This window comes from Lissotriton vulgaris, chromosome 3_1 (genome assembly GCF_964263255.1).
Source record: "Lissotriton vulgaris chromosome 3_1, aLisVul1.2, whole genome shotgun sequence".
In the NCBI taxonomy this organism is placed as follows: domain Eukaryota; kingdom Metazoa; phylum Chordata; class Amphibia; order Caudata; family Salamandridae; genus Lissotriton; species Lissotriton vulgaris.
Genome location: NC_141689.1, coordinates 641,634,312 through 641,658,865, shown reverse-complemented (window position 1 = coordinate 641,658,865; position 24,554 = coordinate 641,634,312). Strand labels below are relative to the sequence as shown.

The following is a 24,554-nucleotide window of genomic DNA, read 5'->3' as shown; positions in this document are numbered from 1 at the left end:
CCAGCGGGTCTCTGACGGTACCAAGACCACCATGGGCTTCGCATCACGATCCCTCACCCCCAGTGAAGAGAAGTACAGCGTGATTGAGAAAAAAAATGCTGGCTGCCATATCGGCGATGGAGAAATTTCGACAGTATCTGTGGGGGTCAAGATTCACACTCTGCACAGATCACAAGCCTTTGATCAAAGTCCTTACATCCAGCGGCAACGTAACAGCCACGCCACAAATTGCCAAAATGACATTGCGTCTGTTGGACCTTGTCTATGACGTGGAATACTTCCCAGGCACAAAAAACAAAGTGGCGGACTTCTTGAGCAGAGCGGCAGCCATGGAAGAACCTGTCACATCAGCAGAGTGGGATGAGTACAGTGTCGCCTTCATGAAGGATCATGATCACACCATCACTGCCCAAGACTGGGCAGAGGCCTACACGCAAGACATGGACCTCTCCCAGGTCAAAGGGTACATCACGCGAGGCTGGCCAGAGAAGAGACACATCGACGGCAACCTCAGGAAATACTGGGTAGTCCATGAAGAACTCTCCATTGGTGAAGATTCCACATTCCTGCTACGGGGAGACAGAGTGGTGCCCCCTAAGGCACTGTATGACCGCATTCTTCACATCAACCACAAAGTCCACCTGGGCATCGTAAAAGCCAAACGGCAGATAAAACTGCTATACTGGTGGCCCGCCATGGACGTCCAAGTGGAAAGGTTTGTGAGGGACTGCGCCCATTGCGCCAGAGCGGACAAAACCCTGGTCACCCTGAGGCCCCCCATGGGAGAGTTCTCCACTCCCAACAACCCATGGGAGGATTTGTCCAACAACATCGTAGGCCCGGTTCTAGACACCTGGGGAACACCCAAACACCTCATTGTCGTAGTAGACCGCTACTCCAAGTGGCCAGAGGTCGAAATCAGAGACTCTGTAGATTCCAATGCCATCATCACTTTCCTCACCAACATCTTCTTGAGGGAGGGCATCCCCAAGTCCATCACCGGCGACAATGGACCCCAGTTCACGTTGGCGAAATGGACAGCCTTTACCAGCAGAAACGGGATCCGGGCGAGGCACACCCCGGTCTACCTCCCGGCAGGTAATGGCCAAGTAGAACGCTTTAACCGGGTGATCATGGGCTCGATACAAGCAGCCATCAGCACCGGACAAAACTGGGAGTCTGAAGTCAGGAATACAGTATGGGCATACCGCATCACAACCACCTTGACAGGCTACAGCCCATTCAAGATCTTAAGAGGCAGAGAACCGTTCACCAGAGACAACACACCTGGATGACCATGAGACTCCAAAGCAAATGGTCACCAGCCATTGTCCGCAGCAACATAAAGAAGGCACAAAGTATCTACAAAGCACATTATGACAAAAGGAACAATGTGCGTGACACCTCATTGGCAGAGGGCGAGTGGGTCCGAGTTAAAAAGGGCCAATAAGGACTCAAAGGAGACAGCAAATTCAGTGAGCCCCTATGGGTGGTAGAAGCATACTCCCGCTCTGCCTTATTGAGTGACCGCATGATCTGGTCCAAATCTAGAATGGTCAAGTGCAACAAAATCCTACATTGGGGCATAGGCGACAGTGAGTTGGGAGAAAGCCCCGGTGCAGCGGCAGCGGCCGCACCCACTACAGACCATGTGAGTGAGACCGGACCAGCCAGGGCTGAAGGACAATCACCGGGACAACCAACGCCGTATCTGCCCAACCAGGTCACAGAGGAAGGTGGCATCCCGGGCGAGACACCCATGCCATCCAGAGAGATCAAGAAGAAGGCACAAGGTCAGACGGACCCTGCAGAGGAAGAGAGCAGGGGACCGGAACACACACCCGCAAGGGCCGTGTGGTGAAGCTACCGAAATACCTAAGTGACTTTCATCTGTAACCCTCTCCTTCTCCTTTCCCTGTCTTTGCCTCTTTTCGCTCTCTCTCTCTCTCTCTCTCTCTCTCTCTCTCTCTCTCTCCCACTCTAACCAGTTCCGCCACACCTCGGGGGGCGCACCTACAGTTGTCATTGATTGTTAAGGGGGAAGATGTGTAGTGTCTGGTCTAGCTCCCCACGGTCACATCACCCGGCCAAGGATCGCGAGAGACGGTGACGCGGGGGACTGGGCCACTGGAGACCGTGATACAGAGGACCGCGATACGGAGGACAGCGGACTGGCTCTCCCCTCCCTGTATTGTACTTGTTTTATAAGGCCAATAAAGTACTCTTTAAGTGCCCTATAGTTTCCGCACATTCTTTCCGAGGGACATCGCCCCTCCCCCACATGGACCAACTGGGCTACTTACCTTAACCTACAGGGTTCTACAATTAACAAAACAACAACTAAAATCATGATATTCCCGAACAAACTTAAAGAACCAACAGCTCCGATTTACTAGAGATTGAAAGTGGAAATAGAGAGATTATGTGACTGACACACTATATGTTCCCATGCACTGCCTTAAGTAAGAAGAAACAAGATAACAATATAAGATGATAATCTGTACGAAGATCTTTATTTTTACAAATCTGAAAGATAAATTAAAGAGAGATTTAATTCCAGAAAAAATACATTGCTACCCAGGTTTAGGTGCACTCACAATGCCAAAAAATGTGGATAAACATATAATTCATTATGAGGTGCTGGCTGGGATGGACTGAACAACAGGTGCGTTAATAGATGTGAGTGGACACAAAAAGCCATGGCTGCTAAAAGTTAACTTTAGAATATTTCCCACACTTTTATGAATTATTCCGTTGATATACAGTTGTTCCAGTATGCAGAAGAGTTAAGTGTTACCCTGCTGCACTGGCAAATATCTACACAAAGCAGTCTTAAATCCCTGGCACAGCTTTCATGAATTAGTGAATGGTAATAGGACGTTATTTTTGTATGAAGGGGAAGTGAGCTGCGGATTACCTCCCAAAGAAACCCTAAAGACGCAGCCACCCCTCAAGGAATGCTGAAAACCTAAGAGTGTTTCTTTTCCAACTAATCTTAGGTGTGTGGATCGAGTTTCTCCAACCAGTGAGGAAAAACAAACATACTAGGGCAGAAAAAGCAAATGTACTGTAGTTGTGTTTCTCAGCACCCAGGACTACGTTCTGCTGGAAAAGGAAGGCATGTTTGGCATTTGATTTATGAGACCTGAATACAGGAAAAATAGAAGGTGAAATGCATTAGACAGAGTGGCGGAGGAAATTGCTGCCAAGCACCAGGATATTTTCTCAGTGGCACTTTAGGAGCTGGAGATAACAAAATAAAAATATCGCTTGCAAAAATAAGTGTTTTTGAGGTGATCGGAGCAGCATTTCTTTCGTGTATAGTAATAATGCAGCTGCGAATGTTGTCTAGCTTTGGGTAAAGCAGGACTTTTTAAGTACGTATAAACCAGGGGCAGCCAGAATTACAAGGCCGCTCACCACTCGGGATTTAATTGACTTTGCATGTTTTGTTAAGTACCCCTGGGTATGCATTCACTGTCTGCTTTTTACCTTGAATGTGTTTGTTACTACTATTCGGTTGAAGGCACGCCAGTTTGGGAAGCTGTGTGCCAACATTTAACATGCCAAATGTTCACAAGTAGATTTTTGGTAAGACAGGGGGAAAATAAATGTTTGTTACGCTGGCGTAATATTGCTCAATTTTAAGTTTTTCGTGTTATGATTGTTACCTCCAATTCCTGAAATGACTCCATTACACCACTTCACGGAATTTGAAGTTTATTCAGGTAAAAACATTGCAAACGAGAGCGAGCTGCTGTTGTTCGCGGCACTTGCAGCGTTTTGTATTGAGCACAACATGCATCCTTGTATCCAAAATGGATGAGGATTGATTTAGCACTAAAATGTATTGCTGCCAGATTAGCATTTCATGTAATTTTTCATCTTTTTACCCAAATTTCATGTAATTATGCAAAAGTAAATGATGCAAGCGTCTCACACCCACTATATTCTGCAGGATTGCTAGTTGTGTCATGTGAATTAACAAATATCCAAGAACTTGTTATGACAGTTTGGCAGCAATACTCCTTCCCGTATATACTTCTGTATAAAAATTATTCTGAATATTAATAAGCAAATAGGTACAAGTCTACATTAACACACACGGTTGTATGGCATTACAGCGCGGGCTTTTACCCTGCGTGCCATTACAACGCTGTTTTTACACTGCAAGTGGTTACAACGACTTGCGCTGTAAGGGCTGGATAGTGGAATAGTTTAATTTTCTATTCCAACTCCAGCCCACTTTACAGTAGGGAAGGTGTTGGAATAGAAAATAAACTATTTCCTATCCAACAGCGCCCTCCAGCGCAAGTCGTTGTAACGACTTGCGTTGTAAAAGCAGCGTTGTATTAGCAGTGCGGAATAATGCCCGCGTTGTAAAGGCTGTTTACCACACACACACTTGCTTTCCATGACTCATCACTCACTATTGTTATACTAATAGCAGGTGGGTAGCTATAGAATTGCCAAACAATAAAAATAAATGTGAGTTGTTATTACTAAATCAGATGTCTAAATCAATAGAAAGAGCAACAGTCAGTAAGTGACTTTAAACACTCTATAACGCATTAAGCTAGCACTCTGTCACTCCTCCTTGAACTCGTGCATACATTCATCCACCCGATAACTCATTCTAGCATTCATACACTAACCAGCCACAATCGAAAACACAGATAAACTCAATCAATCAAGTGGTATTTATAAAAAGTGGCAAATTACCCGAGAGGGAATCCAGGCGCTGTGCTTCGGTTGTCAGTCGAAGACCCTGGTCTTGAGTCCCATCCTGAAGTGAATCCACCAGGGGGTTACAGAGGTGGAGGGGAAGGATATTCCAAGGCTTGGTGGCGAGGAGGGAGAAGGAGCAACCTCTTTTGCGGCACTAGCGGATGTGTGGTATCTGTGCGAGGGCAAGGTGAGCAGAGCAGAGGCTCCCTGGAGGTTTGGTGGAAATTCAGGTGGCGGTTCATGTAGTTAGGTCCTAGGTCATGGAGGGCTTTGTAGGAGTGGGTCAGAAGCTTGAATTGGCATCTTTTCTGGATGGTTAGCCAGTGGAGGTCATTCACATGCTTGTTGGTTGATGTAGGTCCTCCTGGGCATGTTGCGGATCAGACTGGCTGCTGCATTCTGGATCGTCTGGAGTATTTTCATGAGTTTGGTGGTGGTGCTGTAGTTCAGTCAACTGGTGACGAGGTCCTGCATCACTGTTTTCCTGGTGCTGTTGGGGAGTTACTTGAAGACATTGCAAAGCATGCAAAAAGTCTGGAAGCAGGTTGAGGAGACGGCGTTGATCTGACATTTCATGGAGAGTTTGCTGTCCAGGATGATGCCGAGATTGTGGGTGTGGTCTTTTGAAGTGGGGGTTGATCCTAGTCCCAATGGCCATAGGAGTCATTGCAGAGAGAGGTGTTTCTCCTGAAGACCTGAACATCAGTTATTGTCTGTGTTGACCTTCAGGTAGTTGTTTTTCATCCATGCTGAGATGTTCTTCATACAGTTGTGGAAGTTGGTCTTCATTGAGGTGGGGTCCACTAACAGCGAGAGGATGAGCTTGGTATCATCGGGGTAGGAGATGATGTTGATTTTGTGGGTTCTGATGATGTCTGCAAATGGTGTTTTGTAGATGATGATGAGGGTTGGACTGAGGGACGAGCCTTGAGGGATGCCGTAGACAGTGTGCTTGGGTTATGAGGTGAAAGGAGGGAGACTGATTTTGTGATTGCGCCCCATGAGAAAGGATGTCATCTATCTGAATGTGTCATCCGTGATTCCAATTCGGCACAGTCGATCAATGAGTGTGTGGTGGGAGATGGTTTCAAAGGCTGAGGAGAGGTCGAGCAGGACCAGAGTAGCTGATTCCCCTCTGTTGAGTTGGGTGCAGATGTCATCAGTTGCAGTGATCAGGGCTCTCTCGGTGCTGTGATTGGCTGTGAAACCTGATTGGGAATAGCCCAGCAGGTGGCTTCTCTCAGGTATTTAGTGAGTTGGAGGTTGATGGCCTTCTCCAGGACTTTGGTGGGAAATGGGAGCAGTGAAATGGGGTGGTAATTCTGGAGCTCACTGGGGTGTGCAGAGAGTTTCTTGAGGAGGGGCATTGCGTAAGGTTGCTCTGGTGCTAGAGGCATTGAGGAAGGTGGTGAGCTGGTGGCTGATCTCGTCTCAGCCGAGGTTATAAAGTCATTGGGGGCACGGAACCTCAGGACCGCAGGACCACAGACCCACAGAACCACAACCAGCTGGATTGTTTGGAGGATCTGTGCATTTTTTCTAGTTTGGTGAGAGTGACTTGGTCGGCAGCACTGGCGATTCAGGTGTTGAAGTTCACTAATGCCTGGTTCAGTTTGGTGGTGACGGGCTTTGTGATGCTGAGGGCATCAATCCATTGGTGATGAGTGACCTTGTTCCAAGGGTGGAAGGGGGCACTGTGGCAGATGGGGGTGGTGAGGGGAGGTCCAATGAGGGTGAAATGTACAATGAAGTCCGACCAGGTGAGTTCCGTGTTGTGGCTGTATCTGATTCTGTTGCTGGATGTGAAGATGAGGTCCAATGTGTGTCCTGCTTTGTGCGTGAGGTCTGTGACAAGATGCTCTAGGACGATGTTGTCCAGTCTTTCAAGGAGGTTGGTGGAGTTAATGTCAGTGGGGTCATCCAAGTGTGATGTCATTGGGGTCATCCAGATGAAAGTTGAGGTCTCCCATGAAGACATAGTGTTTGGATTCAATGGCGAGCAGGGTGATGAATTCCGCGATTGTGTCGCTGAGAACAGTTTGTGGAGCTGGCGGTCAGCAAGTGAGGACGCCTTTGATGGCGGTTTTGCCATTGGTGCAGAGCTGGAAGTTCATGTGTTCCATGGTGGTTTTGTCATTGGTGGTAGTGCAAGTGATGCCATCTCCATGTCTTTTGGTGCAGTCACTGTGTTTCATCTTGAGGCCGCTGGGTGTTGCAGTGGTGCTGTCTGGATAGAGGTGGGGATGAGCCAGGTATCTGTAATGAAGGTCACATCGGGGCGAACGTGGAGATGGTGTCACAGACTTGGTGATGTGTTTGCAGCACAATCTGGCATTATTCAGGAGGCAGATGAGTTGCTCCGGGGAGGTCTCAGCCACCGGGGATAGCATGGCTCTGGTTGCTGCAATGGTGGTAGGTCCTGGAGTGGAGTTGAACTGGCAGTAGATGCAGGTGAAAGTTTATATTGTGCAGCGAGTCGATGGGAGACAGCAGTTGTTGTCGCAACCGGGGTTCATGGCACCAAGGACTGTGGCATAGGATCTGTGGGAGTGCAGGGGGCGAGGCTCCCTGATGCTGGATGCGTCCAGGCACAGACTGGTGCAGACAAGCTTGCCTTTGGCGCGCCAGCAGTGCGGCCGTGCAGTGGCCTCCATTAGTAGTCCTGGGAAGTGGGAGGGGCTGGCTTGGAGGTGGGAGGCGGCGATCGGAGAAAAAAATGGCGGGAGCAGGAAAAAATGGTGGGAGCGGGCAATGACCAAGATTAGGGAGCTCAAAATTAAGACACAAGTCGTGGGGGAAATACAAGTAGAAATACAATAAAACAAGTACAAATGGGCGGATTACAGTGAAAACAATAGGCACTGGAGGAGATATGAGAAAAAAGAAAATCACAGGTGCAAATGGGCCAATCACAAAGAAAACACTAGCACTCAAGAAAAAAAGTTCAACTGAAAATAAGCAAGCGCAAAAGAGCTAAATACTAGTGAATTAACGTACACTTAGTGGTCAGTGGGACTGAACTGGCAGCCTCAAGGGCTGTGCACTAGGCAGCAGTCACGAGGAGCTGGGCAGTGCCAGCTGGGGGAGCGACACATGGACCAGGAGGACAGAGGCTACTCAACCAGCATAAGCAAGATGAGCTAAACGAACGAACATTGAAAATAAGAAAAAATGTAACAGCACATGGCTGGCGTATGCTTTCTAAAACAAATATGTGAAAGAGGTAATATAATAATGTGCATTCCGTATTTTATAGTTCCAAAATAAGTGTCACATTTAGAAGTAACGTGTGAGCCATATTGGATTGATGAAATAGCAATAACATGGGCTTAGAAGTGATCTATTGGCCATTCCAAGATGCCCACTTGACTTGGAAGCAGTGACCATGCAGAATGCAGTGAACTGCAAAGCAGCCCGCTAACACAGTCTGTGAATTGCCGGTGCTTCTGAAAAATAAAGAAGTAAAAGTAAAAATAAAGAGGAAAAGAACTGAGAGGGGCTTATAATATGAGAAAATTAAAAATGAAAGGACTGATTTGCGCCCTAGCACTGAAGCACACTCATATCCAGCCAGGGATGGACATGTGCATTCGATTAGAAGAAGTTTCGTCACTCAGAGAGCCAAAGTGAGCCTATAGGTAATGTTAGAAATGGGCTGACCCATTGAGTCATGCTATGTGGTGTCATAGGTAGAAACAAAATGTGAATGATAGTCCAACAGACCAATGAGTGAGGTGGGCTAAACCAGATCCCCTCTATGCATGTGCTTATGTATTTTGTATTAATTGTTTTGATTACAAGAGCCTGGCAAACAGAGTTTCATAATAAGGTTCTGATATCTGACATAATTTGTCCCAACGAAACAATTGGCTTGTAGACTTGATTACTGCCTTGTCAACTTAAACTACCGAGGCCTACTGAACTGAGTATAATCTGTGCAATACAAGCACACTTTTTCAGTTCAAGCACACAATGTCTGCCCAATCACATCCTGTGGGAATGGGTGGACGTAACCCGAGTCCCTCACAGAAGCGTCTTTTTAAAGGTCTTAATATGTTGATCAATAAGGCTTGGCTTCAACTTCGCTGTCAAGTAAGGTCTAACAAAGAATCAGTTACAAGAAAAATAATGTATGATGGGCAAGCTGCATAAAGAACATAATGAACCAATTTGCAATTAGTTGTATTCAGTTATATAGTTCAAAAGACTTTTGCCAAATACTTCTACATTATTATCCTTTCCTCTAAATAAAATGATCCCCCCAGTGTTGCAAGGGTTGACAGTTCTGAGAACTATTCCTTAGCTTTAACCAAGTATCAGAGTTCCATATTTATAAAATGATCTTCTCTTAGTAGCAATTGTCCATTACATCCATAATTTAATGTGACAGTCTTGTATATTTTGAAATCCTATTAAAATTTGATTTCTGCAATTTAGTTCCATAGTCGATTTATTTTGGAATATGATAGAAGCTTTTCTTCATAGGTGCCTTTCTGTTACAAGCACTGCCAATCCAGAGTTCCATTCGGAGTTTTCTTATAATCCCAACTTTCCAGCAAATAGAAATTTCCAAACTGTGCACTTCAAGTAATATGGCCAATCTGCATGTGATTATACTAAAACCAGGATTCTTCAGCACGCATTTTGCCAACTCAATACTGGAGAAATTTGTCCCCAAGATACAGCCATGAATTCTGTAGTTATCTGTGGAAATTGGTGCGGTAACACTGAGTTCCTCAATAACTTACCATTCTACATTGCCACATGTTATGCCTCATGTACAGTAAGGAAATTCTAAAATAATGTGATTATATCATGAGGTGATATTATCTCTCATTCTGAATATTACTGTATGATGTGGAATTGCCTCTCAGTGTTCACATAAGTATTTTATTTCATTCGGTAAAATTAATTAAATGCTATAAATCACAGGTTTTTAATTTTGTATAGCTTTGTTTCTGTGTCTATATGCATTGGATTTAACCGGTAATTGCCTGCTGGCTATGTAAATTTTTTTTCATAGACAAATACTCTCATATTCATTTTAATATCCAGCAAGCCGGCTTCATCTTCTATACTTTTACCATTTAGGCCTTTACTCGATCCAACGCTTGAGGGCTACCGCCAAAACCTTCATGCCAGAGATCTGGTTTGCCTAGTCAGTTAGGTTGAAATGGCTTTTGAGAAAGCCAATATTAACATTTATCTGATAATCTAGAGAAGGACCCAAATAAAGGTCGCAATATGTCACTTTTTAAGACACGTTACTGCACACTGCTGCACCAATCCAACAGATTTAGATGTTTTAAATGGCAGTTCTTGTGTAGAGGATGGCAGCATATAGATGTCGACCATAATTAGGGCAATGCACGATGGGCCCGATGTAGGTAAATCTACATTTACCACTTCATAAATACCGAATCATACCGAATCGGTATTTATGAAGTGGTAAATTAGAGGGGGGGAGATGTAGGTATTTCAGATTCGGTAAATACCGAATCTGTAAGATTCGGTATTTACCGATTCTGTAAATACTGATTCGGTATCCCCCATTACTTCCTATGGGCCTTGAAGCCCATAGGAATCAATGGGCATTACCGAATTGGTAATTACCGATTTGTGCAAGGGTGCAGGGGGTGTCACTTTGACACCCTCCAGCACCCCAAAAAAAGGCATGTGAGCCATGTGGCACACAGACATGCCCTAAGGGCATGTCTGTCTGTCACATGGCATAGGTGTGCATGCACACATGTGCATGCACACCTGGATTCGGTATTTTAACACCCAATTGGATTGGGTGTTAAAATACCGAATCTGAAGGGCCTGTGGGACTGAAAGTAGTCCCACCTACATCCCAAATTTAAAAAATCGGTAAAATTACCGATTCGGTATTTTTGCAATTCGGTAATTTTACCGAATCGGTAAAATACCGAATCGGACAAAAAAAGGTCCCCTACATCTCAGTAGGCCAAATACCGGTCGGAAACGGCCGAAATTGGCCGTTTCCGACCGGTATTTGGTACCTACATCGGGCCCTATATGTTTTATTTTTAACTTTATCACATTCATATCATTCAAGCACACAAGTGCTGTCCGTTTTATGGTTCATATAAAACATCTGAGATGGTTTTAAGGAAGTTGGATCCTTTAATAAGGGCCTTCATATTTAGTAATTCTTTCATGAAATGGCTAGGAGAGGAGAGTATGTAATTCTCAGGATGAACTGTGTTCTTGTATATCCAGCGGCTGCAGTCAATCCCATGAGCAAGGTTAAATGAGATTTTTACAATACCCATTGATAGTAGAGAAGAGCAATTAGAAGGGACAATAGTATAATTCATAAAGTTCCTACTTAAAAGGATGATGGGGCTACACCTGGGCTTTTTAGCTATTCCTCAAAAGACTGGAAGTATCAGGTCAAATAAGGCTGAAATGAGGATAAACGAGATCTGTGCCTTCTTTAGGGCCTACTACATCTTCAGTTTGACTTGACTTCTGTCAAATATTCCAAGTCATTCTATATTTTCGTGAGGATGAGCAATAGGGCCTACATGATTAAGGGCCAGCTTTTGATATGATAGGGATTTTCTTTTAGATTGGACCAATTTCTCAGAGGGTTATTCTTCACTGTGCTAAATAGCAGTAGTTCCCAACAAGCACAAGAGTTGTCTTATTGTTGTCAATGTATAAGGGCCTAAGGCCGCTCTCTATTACCAATATATCAAGATGTTTTCAACCTGGGAAGGTACTCTTCCAGAAAGATGTATGCATATGACGTTGATTAAGAAGGACATTTTCTTTTCTATTCAAATTCACAGGTGCCTCAATATGATCTGGGTTCAGAACATATGGCAGGTGTTCTGACTCAGCAAAAACAAGGAGAGGATGGACGTAGTGCCGAAAACTTTCAAACACTCACCCCTAGTCACAGATCTGCGTTGAATTCATCATCGCTCTTTAGCTCACTTCGCCACCACAGTATGGACCCAGCCTTATGCAAATCGGTCTTGACCCTGTGCCTCATGGGAACAGTCCAGCCCGAACTGCCAGGCCAGGTCCTCCCTGGACCGATACAAGCATCCTGGGACCAGTTTCAGGGTAACTCCTCATCAGCCAGGCTAGCTTGAATCCAGTGGCAAAGTGAGCAAGGGACCCGTGTCTGGGCATACCCTGCCAATTTAGGGCGAGCAAAGCAAACACAAGGAGATGATGGATGTCGTGCTCAAACTTTTCAGACATTCACCCCCAGTCACAGTTCTGGGTTGAATCCATCATGATTCTTTAGCTCACTTTGCCACCCCAATTTGGACCCAGCCATATGCAAATCAGTCTTGAGCCTGTTCCTCATGGGAACAGTCCAGCCCGAACTGCCAGGCCAGGTCCTCCCTGGACCGATACAAGCATCCTGGGACCAGTTTCAGGGTAACTCCTCATCAGCCAGGCTAGCTTGAATCCAGTGGCAAAGTGAGCAAGGGACCCGTGTCTGGGCATACCCTGCCAATTTAGGGCGAACAAAGCAAACACAAGGAGATGATGGATGTCGTGCTCAAACATTTCAGACATTCACCCCCAGTCACAGTTCTGGGTTGAATCCATCATGATTCTTTAGCTCACTTTGCCACCCCAATTTGGACCCAGCCATATGCAAATCAGTCTTGAGCCTGTTCCTCATGGGAACAGTCCAGTACGAACTACCAGGCCTGGTCCTCCCTGGACCAGAAACAAGCATCCTGGGATCGGTTTCCGGGTAAAGTGTGCACTATTGATCTAATGTTAAGCCTTTGCTTTCAAAAAGGCACAGAGATTTGACCATGCCTTTGTTCCTTTGATACACATGGGAGTGTTGGCATATTTGATGGTCAATAACCAAGATATTCCTTTGACAAGATTCAGTCGCATGTTCTTTCTATTCACTAATTTATCCTTCCCAATTCTCGACCTTTTCAACACTTTGAAAATATTATGATGTGTGCAGTACAAAGTAATTTCACCCAAGACACAAGGCCAAATCTGGAAACTGGGATGAAAATTATCTGGATTCTTAACAGATATTCCCTAGAATTTCAAAGCAGAATAACATAAACTATAATAGAATCCAATTGCAGATGGACATGTTGTGGATATATGTAGGAAGATGTTGCCGAAGAAGATGAGTTGTCTCCAGAAGAAAAACTCCTTTTAAAGATGCGGGAACTATGAGTTCTTTTGAAATGCGGAGCCTACAAATAGCATGAATATAATAATTGCTTGAAGAATGGAAATCATGTTAGCTGTGCACTGTAGTAATTGACTGTGTTGTGGCGCAATCAATTGACCTGATATAGAGAGCTACAACTTATTGTCTGGTTCACCATATTCAAATACAGACAATTCATATTCTGGCTGAATCCAAATTCATGTGAATTTTTAATCAATGTTCTTGCATTGAGATATATGCTGCGTCAGCATGGCTAGAACTGCTCCACTTATCATTTCCCCCATTTATACACCACTCATCAACAAAACTCCTAATGATGGATAGTCACTTGCAGGCGCAAGCATTACATCATCTTTTTGCTGTCTAAAAATACCACCAATGACCCAGCTACAGGAGTAAGCATTAGACCTCTCGGTTCCTCCGCCCTGTGCATCCATATTCTTAGAAATGCCAGTCAACACACAGTTCGTTGTACCCCACAAGATGAACAGACTACCAATTGATTATCAGCCTGGATTATGGCCCCATCGTAGCACTGAAACCACACTCATGAACATATGCGAAGAATTGCTAATCACTAGGCACCGGGCGGGGGATTGAATGTTTCTTCAGCATGCTAGGTTTGACATTCATGAATTGATTTTAGTTTTCAAAGAGCACCTTTCACAAAATTCACATATTTACTGTCATCCACAATGTATAAACTTTCATTATAAGCATTGAATTTTCCATGTCTTGTCTTACCAGAATATAAAATATCAGAATATCGTCTGCCTTCATTATGCAATCCTAAATGTACTTTCCAAAATATCACTTCATTAATATAGTATTTACATACAATATTGCAATCGTTTTGTAAATAATGTTTAGGGCATGATATTTACGTCAGAAAATATTTCTTACAACAATATCCTGACATATAACACTTTCTGGAGTGCTTCTGAAAAGGGTATACGTGAAATTATAATTAAGTTCATAAACGTTGACAGTGACCTTACTCTTTACAGTTACTGTTTACATTTTCTCTTTTTTTCAGATTGGATCACTTGAAAATCACTATTTATTCAGACATAATAGTCACCCGAGAAGATCAAAAAGAAGTGCAATTCGTGTAACAAAGAGGTTGTCAGATGATGAGCGTGTAAGTATTACTCCTACACATATTATGTGGAACCTAAACGAGGTTGTGTGAAAAATGCTAATGGTTTTAAAAATAATATTTTTTTGTTTTTTTATTTGGAAGAAAAAATAATGAGCTGAGTATTGCACCTTTCTGAAACACTTACAATCTTGATAAATTATTGTTGTAATTACTGCAGATTGGTGATCATTATTATATATTTTTGTGTTGTTGTCTTATGGAGAACGCAACAATGTCACACTAGGTATTACATATATTATCAAGGAACCATCCCACCAAACCATATCGTACATCTTTATCCCACACCACACTAACACAAAACCAGTCTTTCTTCAATCATCACATTCCAGCACACCCCTACGCCATTTCACCTCTAATCATGCTACCATCACTTGACACCACTATCTCTCCATACATGTGCCAGCAGATAACACAATAAAACCCCCTTCACACCAGCAAACATCATATCATTTGACACTGTATTAAAACCAGATTACACTAGACAGCAAATCATCGTCTCTCCAACCAATTCCACATCACACAGCACCACATCACACCATATATTATAATATCTTTTATCGGACTCCATCCAGAGGTGACCCTGTCTGGAGACACTGATAGGACAAGGACGAAAAAGGTGTATGGTGCAGGTGCCTGAAGGTACACCACATCGAATGTCATATCAGATGCAACAGGAAAATCTGATTTTGGTATACATAGGATCTGCAAGGTGTAGGTGCAACTCTCCTGGGAGTTAAATACACCAGGAGATCCATTACAAGGAATCACAACCAGGTATTGCATTTTGAGTAGAGATAGGCATTTCCCAGCAGTCCATAGGATATAAACGTATTCAGTGTGATTGATTGCCTGGGCCACCAGATCACGCCATCCACCTACTGATCAAATTCTGTGACCAATTCTGTGATCACTATACACTGTTTATATTTCTTGGCACCACTCTAAATGGGACAGGCTCATCAGTACAAGCACCACTATTTCCATATAGATAATTATGCTGAATGTCAATCTCAGAAACACAGATAAAGGAGAAAGTTTGTTTAATTCTCAGGAAAGCTGAGACAATGTGAGGGACATGGATTCTGAGATCATGGAGCTTTTGAAGCAGGGATGTCCCAATGGCTCTTGGGAGACATGGTGAATGGGAGACGCCTGGAAATGGGACATGGAGAACCAGAGACTGTTCTCCCAGTGACACTGGGCCTGGAGTTATTAGGTATCAAGAAAAAGCAACAGTAGTAAATCTGTGAACCATGAAAACAGTATGAGAATAAGTATAGAACAATCTCAAGGATTATAGAAGGGAAAACAAGACTTTGGGGATCCATTAGTGCTATTTGAGCCTAGATCAGAAACCAAACACTCAGACAAGAAACAAAACAATTACAACACACTAACGAAAAATAACAATGGTTGTGTGACTCTTGGTTAAAAATGATTTATAAATAGTTAATATATTTAAATGTATTCATTATTTAATACACATTTAATGAGTTAATGTACTGTAACATTTTAATTGATTGTTTGTTGGGTAATAAATATTGTAACAATTTACATTTGTATTCTACATGAAAATATGTTTTTTTAAAGAACACTTCAATAAATGTTCCTATGCTTTCCAATAGGAAAAGCAGCGGCCTAGATCTCCACCTGCATGTTCCATTAAAAGTAATTATTCACATGCAAATCCTATTGTAGGTGATGGAGACATAAATCTGCACCTTGCAAATTGAGTTACACCTCGGTGTAGTAGTACATGTACATATGATTGAAGATACACATGTACATTTACCTTCATGACTAGGCCTGATATGTCCAGCAAAGTGTCACATTGCAAAAATGAAACAAAGATGGAAGTCATGGCAGTTCCAGGGCAAAATAGTGGAATAGTGTACAATGTACCAACAGCTTTATTTGCCAACGTGTGCGGAGTAAAACCAACTATTACTTGCTTTTATCCTCATTACACAACTAACTGCGTGCTTTGAGCAAAAAAAGCAATCACCATTAGCCTCTGATCAACGCACCCATGCAAAAGATGTTCTTTAAAAAGTGCTCCATGAATACATCATCAAAGGTTGTCATTCTATACATTTAGTTTACTAACAATGCTGTTTTCAGAAGTTCATGTATTTAATACAGTGTACAGGTAACTGCACAATTTTGAAGAGTGAAATTCTCTTATGTAATTGGTTAAATATTTGTTGTAACAATATGGATAACCTGAGTAGCTATGTGACCCTTTCCACAAGTTCATTTCTTGTCAAATTGAAGCTAATTTCAAAAGTGATAAAAATGGCAACACTTTTATTACTAGGGGTGGGTAGATCTTGCAGAGTTTCACTTTGCAGAATTCCCCTGAGTTACAGATCAACTCAGTCAAATTCCGCTGAGTTCGGGAAGCGGGTGGAGTATCTTCTTTATCTTATTTCCACTATGGGATGCCTGCAGTTCCCCCTGGCTCTATATAGAGAGAGCAAAGCCTACAGCCCTAGGTGCTACTCTCCTTTCCTACTTCTCCCAAAAAATAAATCCATGCAACGACCCACATAACATGCAGCGTCTTCCCAGTTCTGCCTCTACTTTGGACGTTACAGGTCAATTTTAACAATGCTACGCACAAGTGAGATGAGAGTTCTAATAAATACATATCTGTTTATTTGAAAGTACTTGATATCTGTTTAAAATTTCTGTCAATTATTGCTAAATAATAAGAAAAATGACCTGAAGAGACTGACATTTCCAGTTGTTATCTTTTTCTTTAACTGTATTATTAGACCTAAGACGAAGGACAAGCCATTGCAAGTATGGCTTCTGTTTCTATAAGGGCGGCCGGTGGAATTAGGGAGGTGGTGTGTACTGACAACATGGCGTCTGTTTTAAACCGCATGAAAATACATTCTCATTTCCTCTTACATGGTCCATCTTTTGTTTAAGAAAAAAACTTCTACATTCTACCGCTCCGTACTGTTCCTCTGATGTGCAATGTGACATTTACGCAGGTTTCCTTAATGAACATACATTTTTTGCTGCAATTACATTTTTTAATAAGATGAATGAGTGTGTATGGCACCTAATGGGCAACCACTTTACACAGCAGGACATTTTCCTGCAATCAATATACATCTAAGGTGGTTGCCATAGTCTGATGATAAGATAGGCAAGCACCACAGGTTACAAGGCTGAAGGATTTTTTGGCGTACAGACTCGGGAAAGCAGTTATTTATATCACGACAACCTTCAAATAAAAAGATAATCCTGAAAGATAGCAAGGATTTTCTACTGAGATCTTACCTGCCTTTCAATTTCAGATATAGCTCGGAATCCGTGAACAAGGTGCCATGATGATAAAAACATGAAGCACGTGGGAAGCAGACCAAAAGAAAGGCTTACGGCTGCCACACATAAAGATTAAGGGGGCAGTCTTATTGTTTGATACAAAGACAATGACGAGAGTACTGGGGGATGACCCATGCAGCAGTCACCTCAGCACTTGTGTAGATTGCTTACAAAGTCAAGCAATGGGGGTGGAAAGATAGACAGAAAAATGCAACGTGAACAAGAGTGGCCACCGGCAACTGATAAATGGCACGGGACCATTCAAGGAAAACAAGCATTATAAATGCAATAGGGCTCGCATTAGGAAAGTTTGAGCTATTGGTCTTATAAATGTTTTTTTTTTTTATTTATGTGTTCTTTTTTCAATTAGTTAAATTAACAGCTTTGTCATTTACAATGCCAATAGTGATAACTTTCGCAAATGTGACAACTATAGCATTTGTAATGCAACATGTTTTGTATTTACGTGACTTGGATGTATCTAATCTACCAGTTTCTATACATTTGATTGAAAGTAATCCGATGTCAGTAAACATTCAACCCTTGTAATAAGTGTTGCAGCTAAAAACGTTCAATGACTTGTTTCTTCGTGCAAGGGACTGCTATAGCTATGTGTTCTTTTTGAGATACAAATGTTTTTTTGCTTGTGAACAATTTGTTTTATTCTATGTTAACGAGGGTTCGCAGCTTCCTCAACAATAACCTTTTATCAAAACAAACGTGGCAAATCCAACATTGGCAAGCCAAAAGAATGCTAACCAATGCCATACCTAATATTGACTTTGTCAAAGCTTTTTTTTTTATGAAATTTCTTTTTTTTACATGAAACTGCACCTGCTTAAGTTTTCTGTTTTTTGACGTATCTCGCTCCTAGGGCTAAAAATATAAACAAAATGCAGCATTTCTTAATAATTGCATATTCCTTGCAGATAGACTGGTGGGGTATTGATTTTATTTTTATATCATGTAAAAATTGCTTCCATGCCTGCAAGTACACATATGACCGATTCGAAGGAAGATTATAACCTTCCTTTACAAATGGAAATGTTTATTTTGGCTCCTGAGCACATATGTAATATAATTGCAAGGCATCGAGGGTGGTCGGGTCTCTTATTTCATCACGAGAGAATGATCGTATTTAAAAAAAAAAAAAGTATTTCTCCTGCTTGTATGGCAATTGACAAGATGTGCAAGTGCTTACAACCTAGTGCACCTTGTTTCATTTTTATATTTCTTGAAGGACATACCATAATAGATAGGTTGGATTTAGCTGATCCTGTTTGCGTTCAACTTTTGAGATTTTGTTTTTACTTAGAAGTAAGAGGCTAATTATGGATTTGGTGAAAAATGTGTGTTTACTTTTCGAATGCACCTACAAGGTTGAAATTATGCTAATCACGGTCTACGTATGCCAGATTGTTCACTAACCTGATAGTTTTTCATAGTCTTTGCCAGTGCCCTCCCAGTTAATGTAGGAGTCCGACTGTCAAGAGCGCATGAAAGGGCTTGTGTTGTGTGACACATTTGGCATTCATGTTTTAAATGTGAGTTGTGCTTGATTTTGCTGTTAACGGGAGTGCATGGGGGGTCGCATTGAAAAACGTAAAACCAGTTGCTTCTGTTGATGATCTCGCTCTCTCCTGCAGAGACTATTAAATCCACTACCAACAGTAAACAAAAAGCAACGCGTGCATACTAAAACAAGTCACCAGAAGTCACGAGAAGAGAAATGCAAACTAAAGTAGATGCATAAAAGGAGACACGGCCGGCAGCCGTGAAAATGAAAGTACGGCCGGCCGTCCGTGAATAATTAGGGGATGAGCGCACGCTGAGAAGCTGCCTTTGATGTGGTAATGCGAGGCAGGCAGGCAGGCGGCTGGTGGCATTGTGCACACACTTTTTAGGGCTTGCGCTTGCGCAATGACCTAAAAAGCACATGCACTGCAAGAAATCGCCAGTGGAATCGTGCTTGGTTAAACGCTGTTTAACCCCTTCTGTGCTCATGACAGAGCCGCTCCGTCATGAGCCTCGGTTGAGCTGTGCTCATGACGGAGCGGTTCCGTCATGGCCCGCTCGGCGCGGCGCAAATTTTGCGCCTGCGCGGCGCGTTCTATTGAGCGGGCGCGTTCGTTTCGGAACCGCTCCGTCACGAGCACAGCTCAACCGCGGCTCGTGACGGAGCGGCTCCGTCACGAGCATGCGAGCGCTGCTCGACCCCCCGCCCCCTTAGCGCTGCGGCGGAATACCCGCCGCAGCGAAGGGGTTAAGCCCCTATAGAGCTTCGCCAGCTGTGCGCATGCGCACAGCAGGCGAGCCCTAAAAAGAGTGCACCGAACAATGGATAAATAGATCCTAAAGTAATGGGACATGTAACAGGGCCAGTCTCCACGAAGGGTAAAACACACCCAAAGGTGGGACGAAGAGCAATCTTTCACCAAGCAGCAAATTAGACAGGCACACAGCAGAACAAATGGAAAGCGGTCAGCGTAGTCTAAGCCCCCGGAGTTGATACATCATGCTTGCAGAGCAAACATGCGCGCTGCTAGGCTCGACCTAAAAAGGGAAAGTGAAGAGATGTTATAAAAAGGAGATATGGGAATGTGAAGAGAAGTTAAAAATAAGACAGACTGTGGCAAGCTGAATACGTAGAAAGCATGAACACAGATGAGAAGGAAGACCTAGATACAGACAGGTGCAGTAGTCGTCCCGGTGAGTGAGTATAACACCCTGCACCATGGCATGATGTGAGGTAGTTGAGTTACATTGTATTATAGTGTGCAGGACTTCCTGTGGGGAAAGCCATTTTATAGCTATATAAATTTGTCGATAATGAACACCCATTACATACCTAATATCTTCTTGGCAACTATTATTATTACAACGTATGGTGGCAGACTTCAATATCCATGCCAATGCTTTGTTTGGAATGACTGCTTCTAGGTCACATCCTCTACCCTCTGCATGCCCATCTATCCCTGCCCTGTTTTTTAATAATTATACATATGCAGCACTGTCATTTATTGCGTCCTTCTATATAGGATTAAATAATATATGTAAAATTAAACAATGTATGTAGCATCGATGATTGCCATATTCCTCCATTTTCATTACAAAACATGTTTTCAGTTCTGTGCTTTCATATACAAAAGATAAAGCCATTGCAGCTACTCAGGTTGCTAAGTTACATTAAATAAAAAATTCACAATCCAGTGAGATTCTCCAAGATTTCTAGGCAACATGATGCTTTAACCAAAATGAAAATAACACAGTATATGATGGACTGCATGCATTGCTCACTGCCGTACTGTGAAAGAGGATTCATCAATACATCAAAAGGCAATATTTAAACAAGATAATAAAGTAGGCTTAGCAATTTATAGCATCCCCAGACAATAAAAATGTCCACAGTTTTCCTCAGAAAATACTTCTGTTGCGTGTGTCATAAAATCGTAAGCAAAATAAACAAGCGCCTATTTATTTCCTTTGCCTTTCACTTAGTTAACTTTCCTGGTAATTGTAACAAGCATTGGCAAAGCCAATAGGTTTCACCTATGAGACCATTCAGCTTTGACAATGATTTTTAGCCATTCATGAAAATAATGTAAAAACGCGCTATATTGCAGCCCTCACTTCATTTTGTAGGTGTGCACCAACATAAATGTTCAGCACTACAAAATGAAGTGTCATTTTTTAAATTTTTTTATTACCAATCTGAGATGGATTAGTAAATAAAAAGCTACACAAAACAAACTTTTTAGTAATAGCGCTAACCCACTTTTTTGACAGAGGGCTAATGCAGTTTAAAAAAAAAACTGGGTAGGGAGTTGGCTGTGGAGAGCAAGTGGGGGACGAGGTAACATGGAGGAAGGGAAGGTGGGAGAGAGAGATACAGATTTAGCTAACGTGTGTTAAATGTTGATTGACAAAAGCGTGTGTGTTCGGTTTGGTCAGATCACCCTTCCGTGTGTGTATTCTGGTCTCCTGTGAATGGACTCCATGGTTCCTGTGTGATCATTGGTCATTGGATTATCTACTAATCTGACATCAGCATGGGGTTTCAAGCATTGCTATAGGTGTCTCCTGTCCCATTCACGCCTTCTCTGCAGCTTCAGGTTCAAACAGTTATTTTTAGGGCTCGCGCCCTGCGTTGCACTGCATAGCAGTGCTTCGCAGCACGAGCACATTTTGTAATTGAAAAACGGGGTTTGTAAACTGCCCTTGGAATCACACAAGCTTGTGCATGTGCTTTTCCTTCTGTGGGCAGCTATTGGCCCTTGCATGCGTCTTTTAATGAAAGACTGCACGTAATAGGCCACAGGTGGGCGCATTGCTCAGCCCATGGCCTATTGGTGTCTATTACGCGCTTATTGCGCGTAATAGACACCAATAGGCCGTCACGTGTGTCGCAGTGGCGCGCGCGCACCACTCGCGCCGTTCGCTGGCTTGTTTTTTTTACAATAGTGATCCCGAAAGCGATCGCTTTGAGTGCCGCTTGTATTTAGATGGTGATGCTGTCTTGTGAAAGCAAAATACCTGATATGGAACCTCGCCGCCTTCATGTTTGTCATGCAGACACAATCTCCACACTTAGAAAGGTTTGTGCTTCTCAGGAAATGACAATTTCCACACCGGGGAAGGGCTGTGCATCACATTTCACCACCAAGTGCAATTGTCTCACAAGAGTTGAACGTCATATTTCATCAAGTGGCACACTTTGCACACTTAGGGAGAGCTGAGCATTCTCCAGATTCAAGCTGCTAGCACAATCTGTGCAAAGAGGTAGCTACAATCTGTGCATGGGCGCGGCCAGCTTCACAATTGATCTGCAGGTTTAATTTGTGTGTTTGGGTTACACTTCCGTTTCCTATTCCACCTGCCTCCCCAGCCTGCTTGAATACACGGTTTTCTTTTGCTACTGCATCTGCTTGCACACACTTCATACACACGGCGAGGGTTTGCGCAGCACGTTCGGCGTTCACACTTGCGAGACCGTCATCAGCAGCGCCTGCAGCCTGACCAACCGAGAGCTCGTTCCTCCTCCGGGTGTGCCGTCTGAGGCAGGCTCGTGTAGAAACTGAGTGTACCCCCGGGTGCAGCAGGAGCAGTGGTGCACCGGGCCTGATTATTGCTCTATTTTACAATTCAACTACAGCAGCTGGGGGGAGGGGGCATTCCCTTCCTTGCACTAGTGTTCATGACACACGGGTCACACCACTGCCGGGTATAGCTGTGCTGTCTTAAAGCAACACCATATACAATCTATGTACAGGACAGTGCTGCTGCCTCGGGTGTCAGTGAGCGAAATCGGTTGTGTTGATGGGGGGGTAGGTGGGCTAGGGTCGCCCTGCTATCTAAGACACCCGCCTGCACGATCTACGCATGTTTGACTTTAAGGGCATAGCTTATAGCTTTCTTGTTAAATATATAATAAGAGTGGACGCCATCTGGGTGAATTTTAGCACTAACTTTCCTCCCGAAGGAGTGAGCGGGCACCATCTATGTACGTGCGAGGGACTGCTCAGCTGTATGGGGGCATCTGTGGGAATTTTAAGGGCTCTCGGATGAACAGATCTTCAGCCTGCACCATCGATGTGCTGCCAGGGAACGCCCTACTGCTATATACACTTCTGTGTGTTAGCATTAGGCGCTCTCCACACACCATCTGTGGCATGTGGACAGTGAGAGACAGGTCTGCTGTCCTGTGTATATGTAACCGATATCACCCGAATGGTGCAGCTGGTGGTCTCGAGCGGCTGTTTTAAACTCCCCGAAGTAGACGAGCAAAGTTCTTCTCTTTTGCACACTAAAGCGCTTAAGCGTGCAATCTTCCTGTAAGGCGCACTGATGTCCTGCTCTCGGTGATTCCATTTCATCTCTTGATAAGTGTTTTTATTTGGATCATGCTTCTAAACTGAAAGACGGTTTGAAGATCAGCGAAGTCTTCAAAGCCTTGTCAGGGTATAGGAAGCGCTACATGAATACAATTGACAATTACAATGGTGATTATTTACAAAACAACGAATTGAAAAAAAAAGTTACACCCAGGACATTTTAAAGATGAAAGAAAGGCTTCAAAGGCGGATATACCAAAATAGAGACTCCACCTTATCATAGCATCTGTTTGCGTCAAGGACACTTGTTCGCCTCCCAGACAGTTCTTACATCCGCTGTCATCTACTACGTCCATCAGGTAGATTTGTGATTCAGGTGTCATAACCTGTCCTTACAGAGCCTGCTTTAAAGTGCCTCATGCCGCTATGCCGATGCGGAACGTCACTTTATCTTCACTGTTTCCATTCGAGCGTGACAAACTCCCCCGCTTCTAGGCGCTGCAGCAAAGAACGCAAAACTCTATACTAGCAATATTTCACTTGCCATCTTCTCAACACTAGTTTTTGTAACAATGAACCCTTAAATCACAGCTTGCTGTAACTTCTGCTCCAGATTTTCAGAACATTGCCACTTTGCCACGCTAGAAATTTCGTTCTCCCTCTGGCTGCCTCTTAGTATGCTTTGGTGTAAATGCTGTGTGTAGTGTCCTAGCATGGACACGTTCTAGTGTTCAGGAGTGATGTAATATACTTTACACCCACCCACCACAGACGTCATGGTGTCACATGACGCTGCCAATGAAAGAGGCCGAGCGCACGTGCTCATGGCCATGCTTGCTACCCCTTACTGAGTGTCCGTGTCACGTCTTTACCACAGCATGAGGGCCTAGGGCCCCATCATTACACTGTGTTTCTTATCTGCTCCGCTGTGCCCTGGGGGTCCCGATGCCGCTAGCAGCCTCGCTGTGTCCATAGCGCAGCAGCAGCTGAGACACTGGGCACCGACAGCACCACCTGGACTGGCGCGGAGTGCAGTACTGTGCTGCCAGCCTCCAGCGCCCGTACACGCTGCACTGCGCCGCTTCTCCCCTATGGGGAGACGGAGGCCACTTAACACGTGCACTGCCAGGTGCCTGCAGACGGAGATATTTCAGTGTTTTCCACCGAAGCCCCGGGAGCCACCATGCACAAATTTACAGAGGAAATGTTCACACCTTTGTGTGTCCCAGCGTTCGCAAAACATCTGCTGCCCCCAGGGTGCAACTAAGACAAGAAACTCAAGGCAGTGATAAGGACC

General features: G+C 43.7%; 1 protein-coding gene across 1 annotated transcript in view; it reads left to right on the top strand.

The window, feature by feature from the left end:
- PCSK1 (proprotein convertase subtilisin/kexin type 1) overlaps positions 1–24,554 on the top strand; it is a 245,307-nt gene that overhangs the window by 49,799 nt on the left and 170,954 nt on the right. The window contains exon 2 of the mRNA XM_086960929.1: positions 13,962–14,066. Coding sequence (XP_086817055.1) covers positions 13,962–14,066 — 105 coding nt within the window. The remainder of the gene's footprint in view (positions 1–13,961; positions 14,067–24,554) is intronic.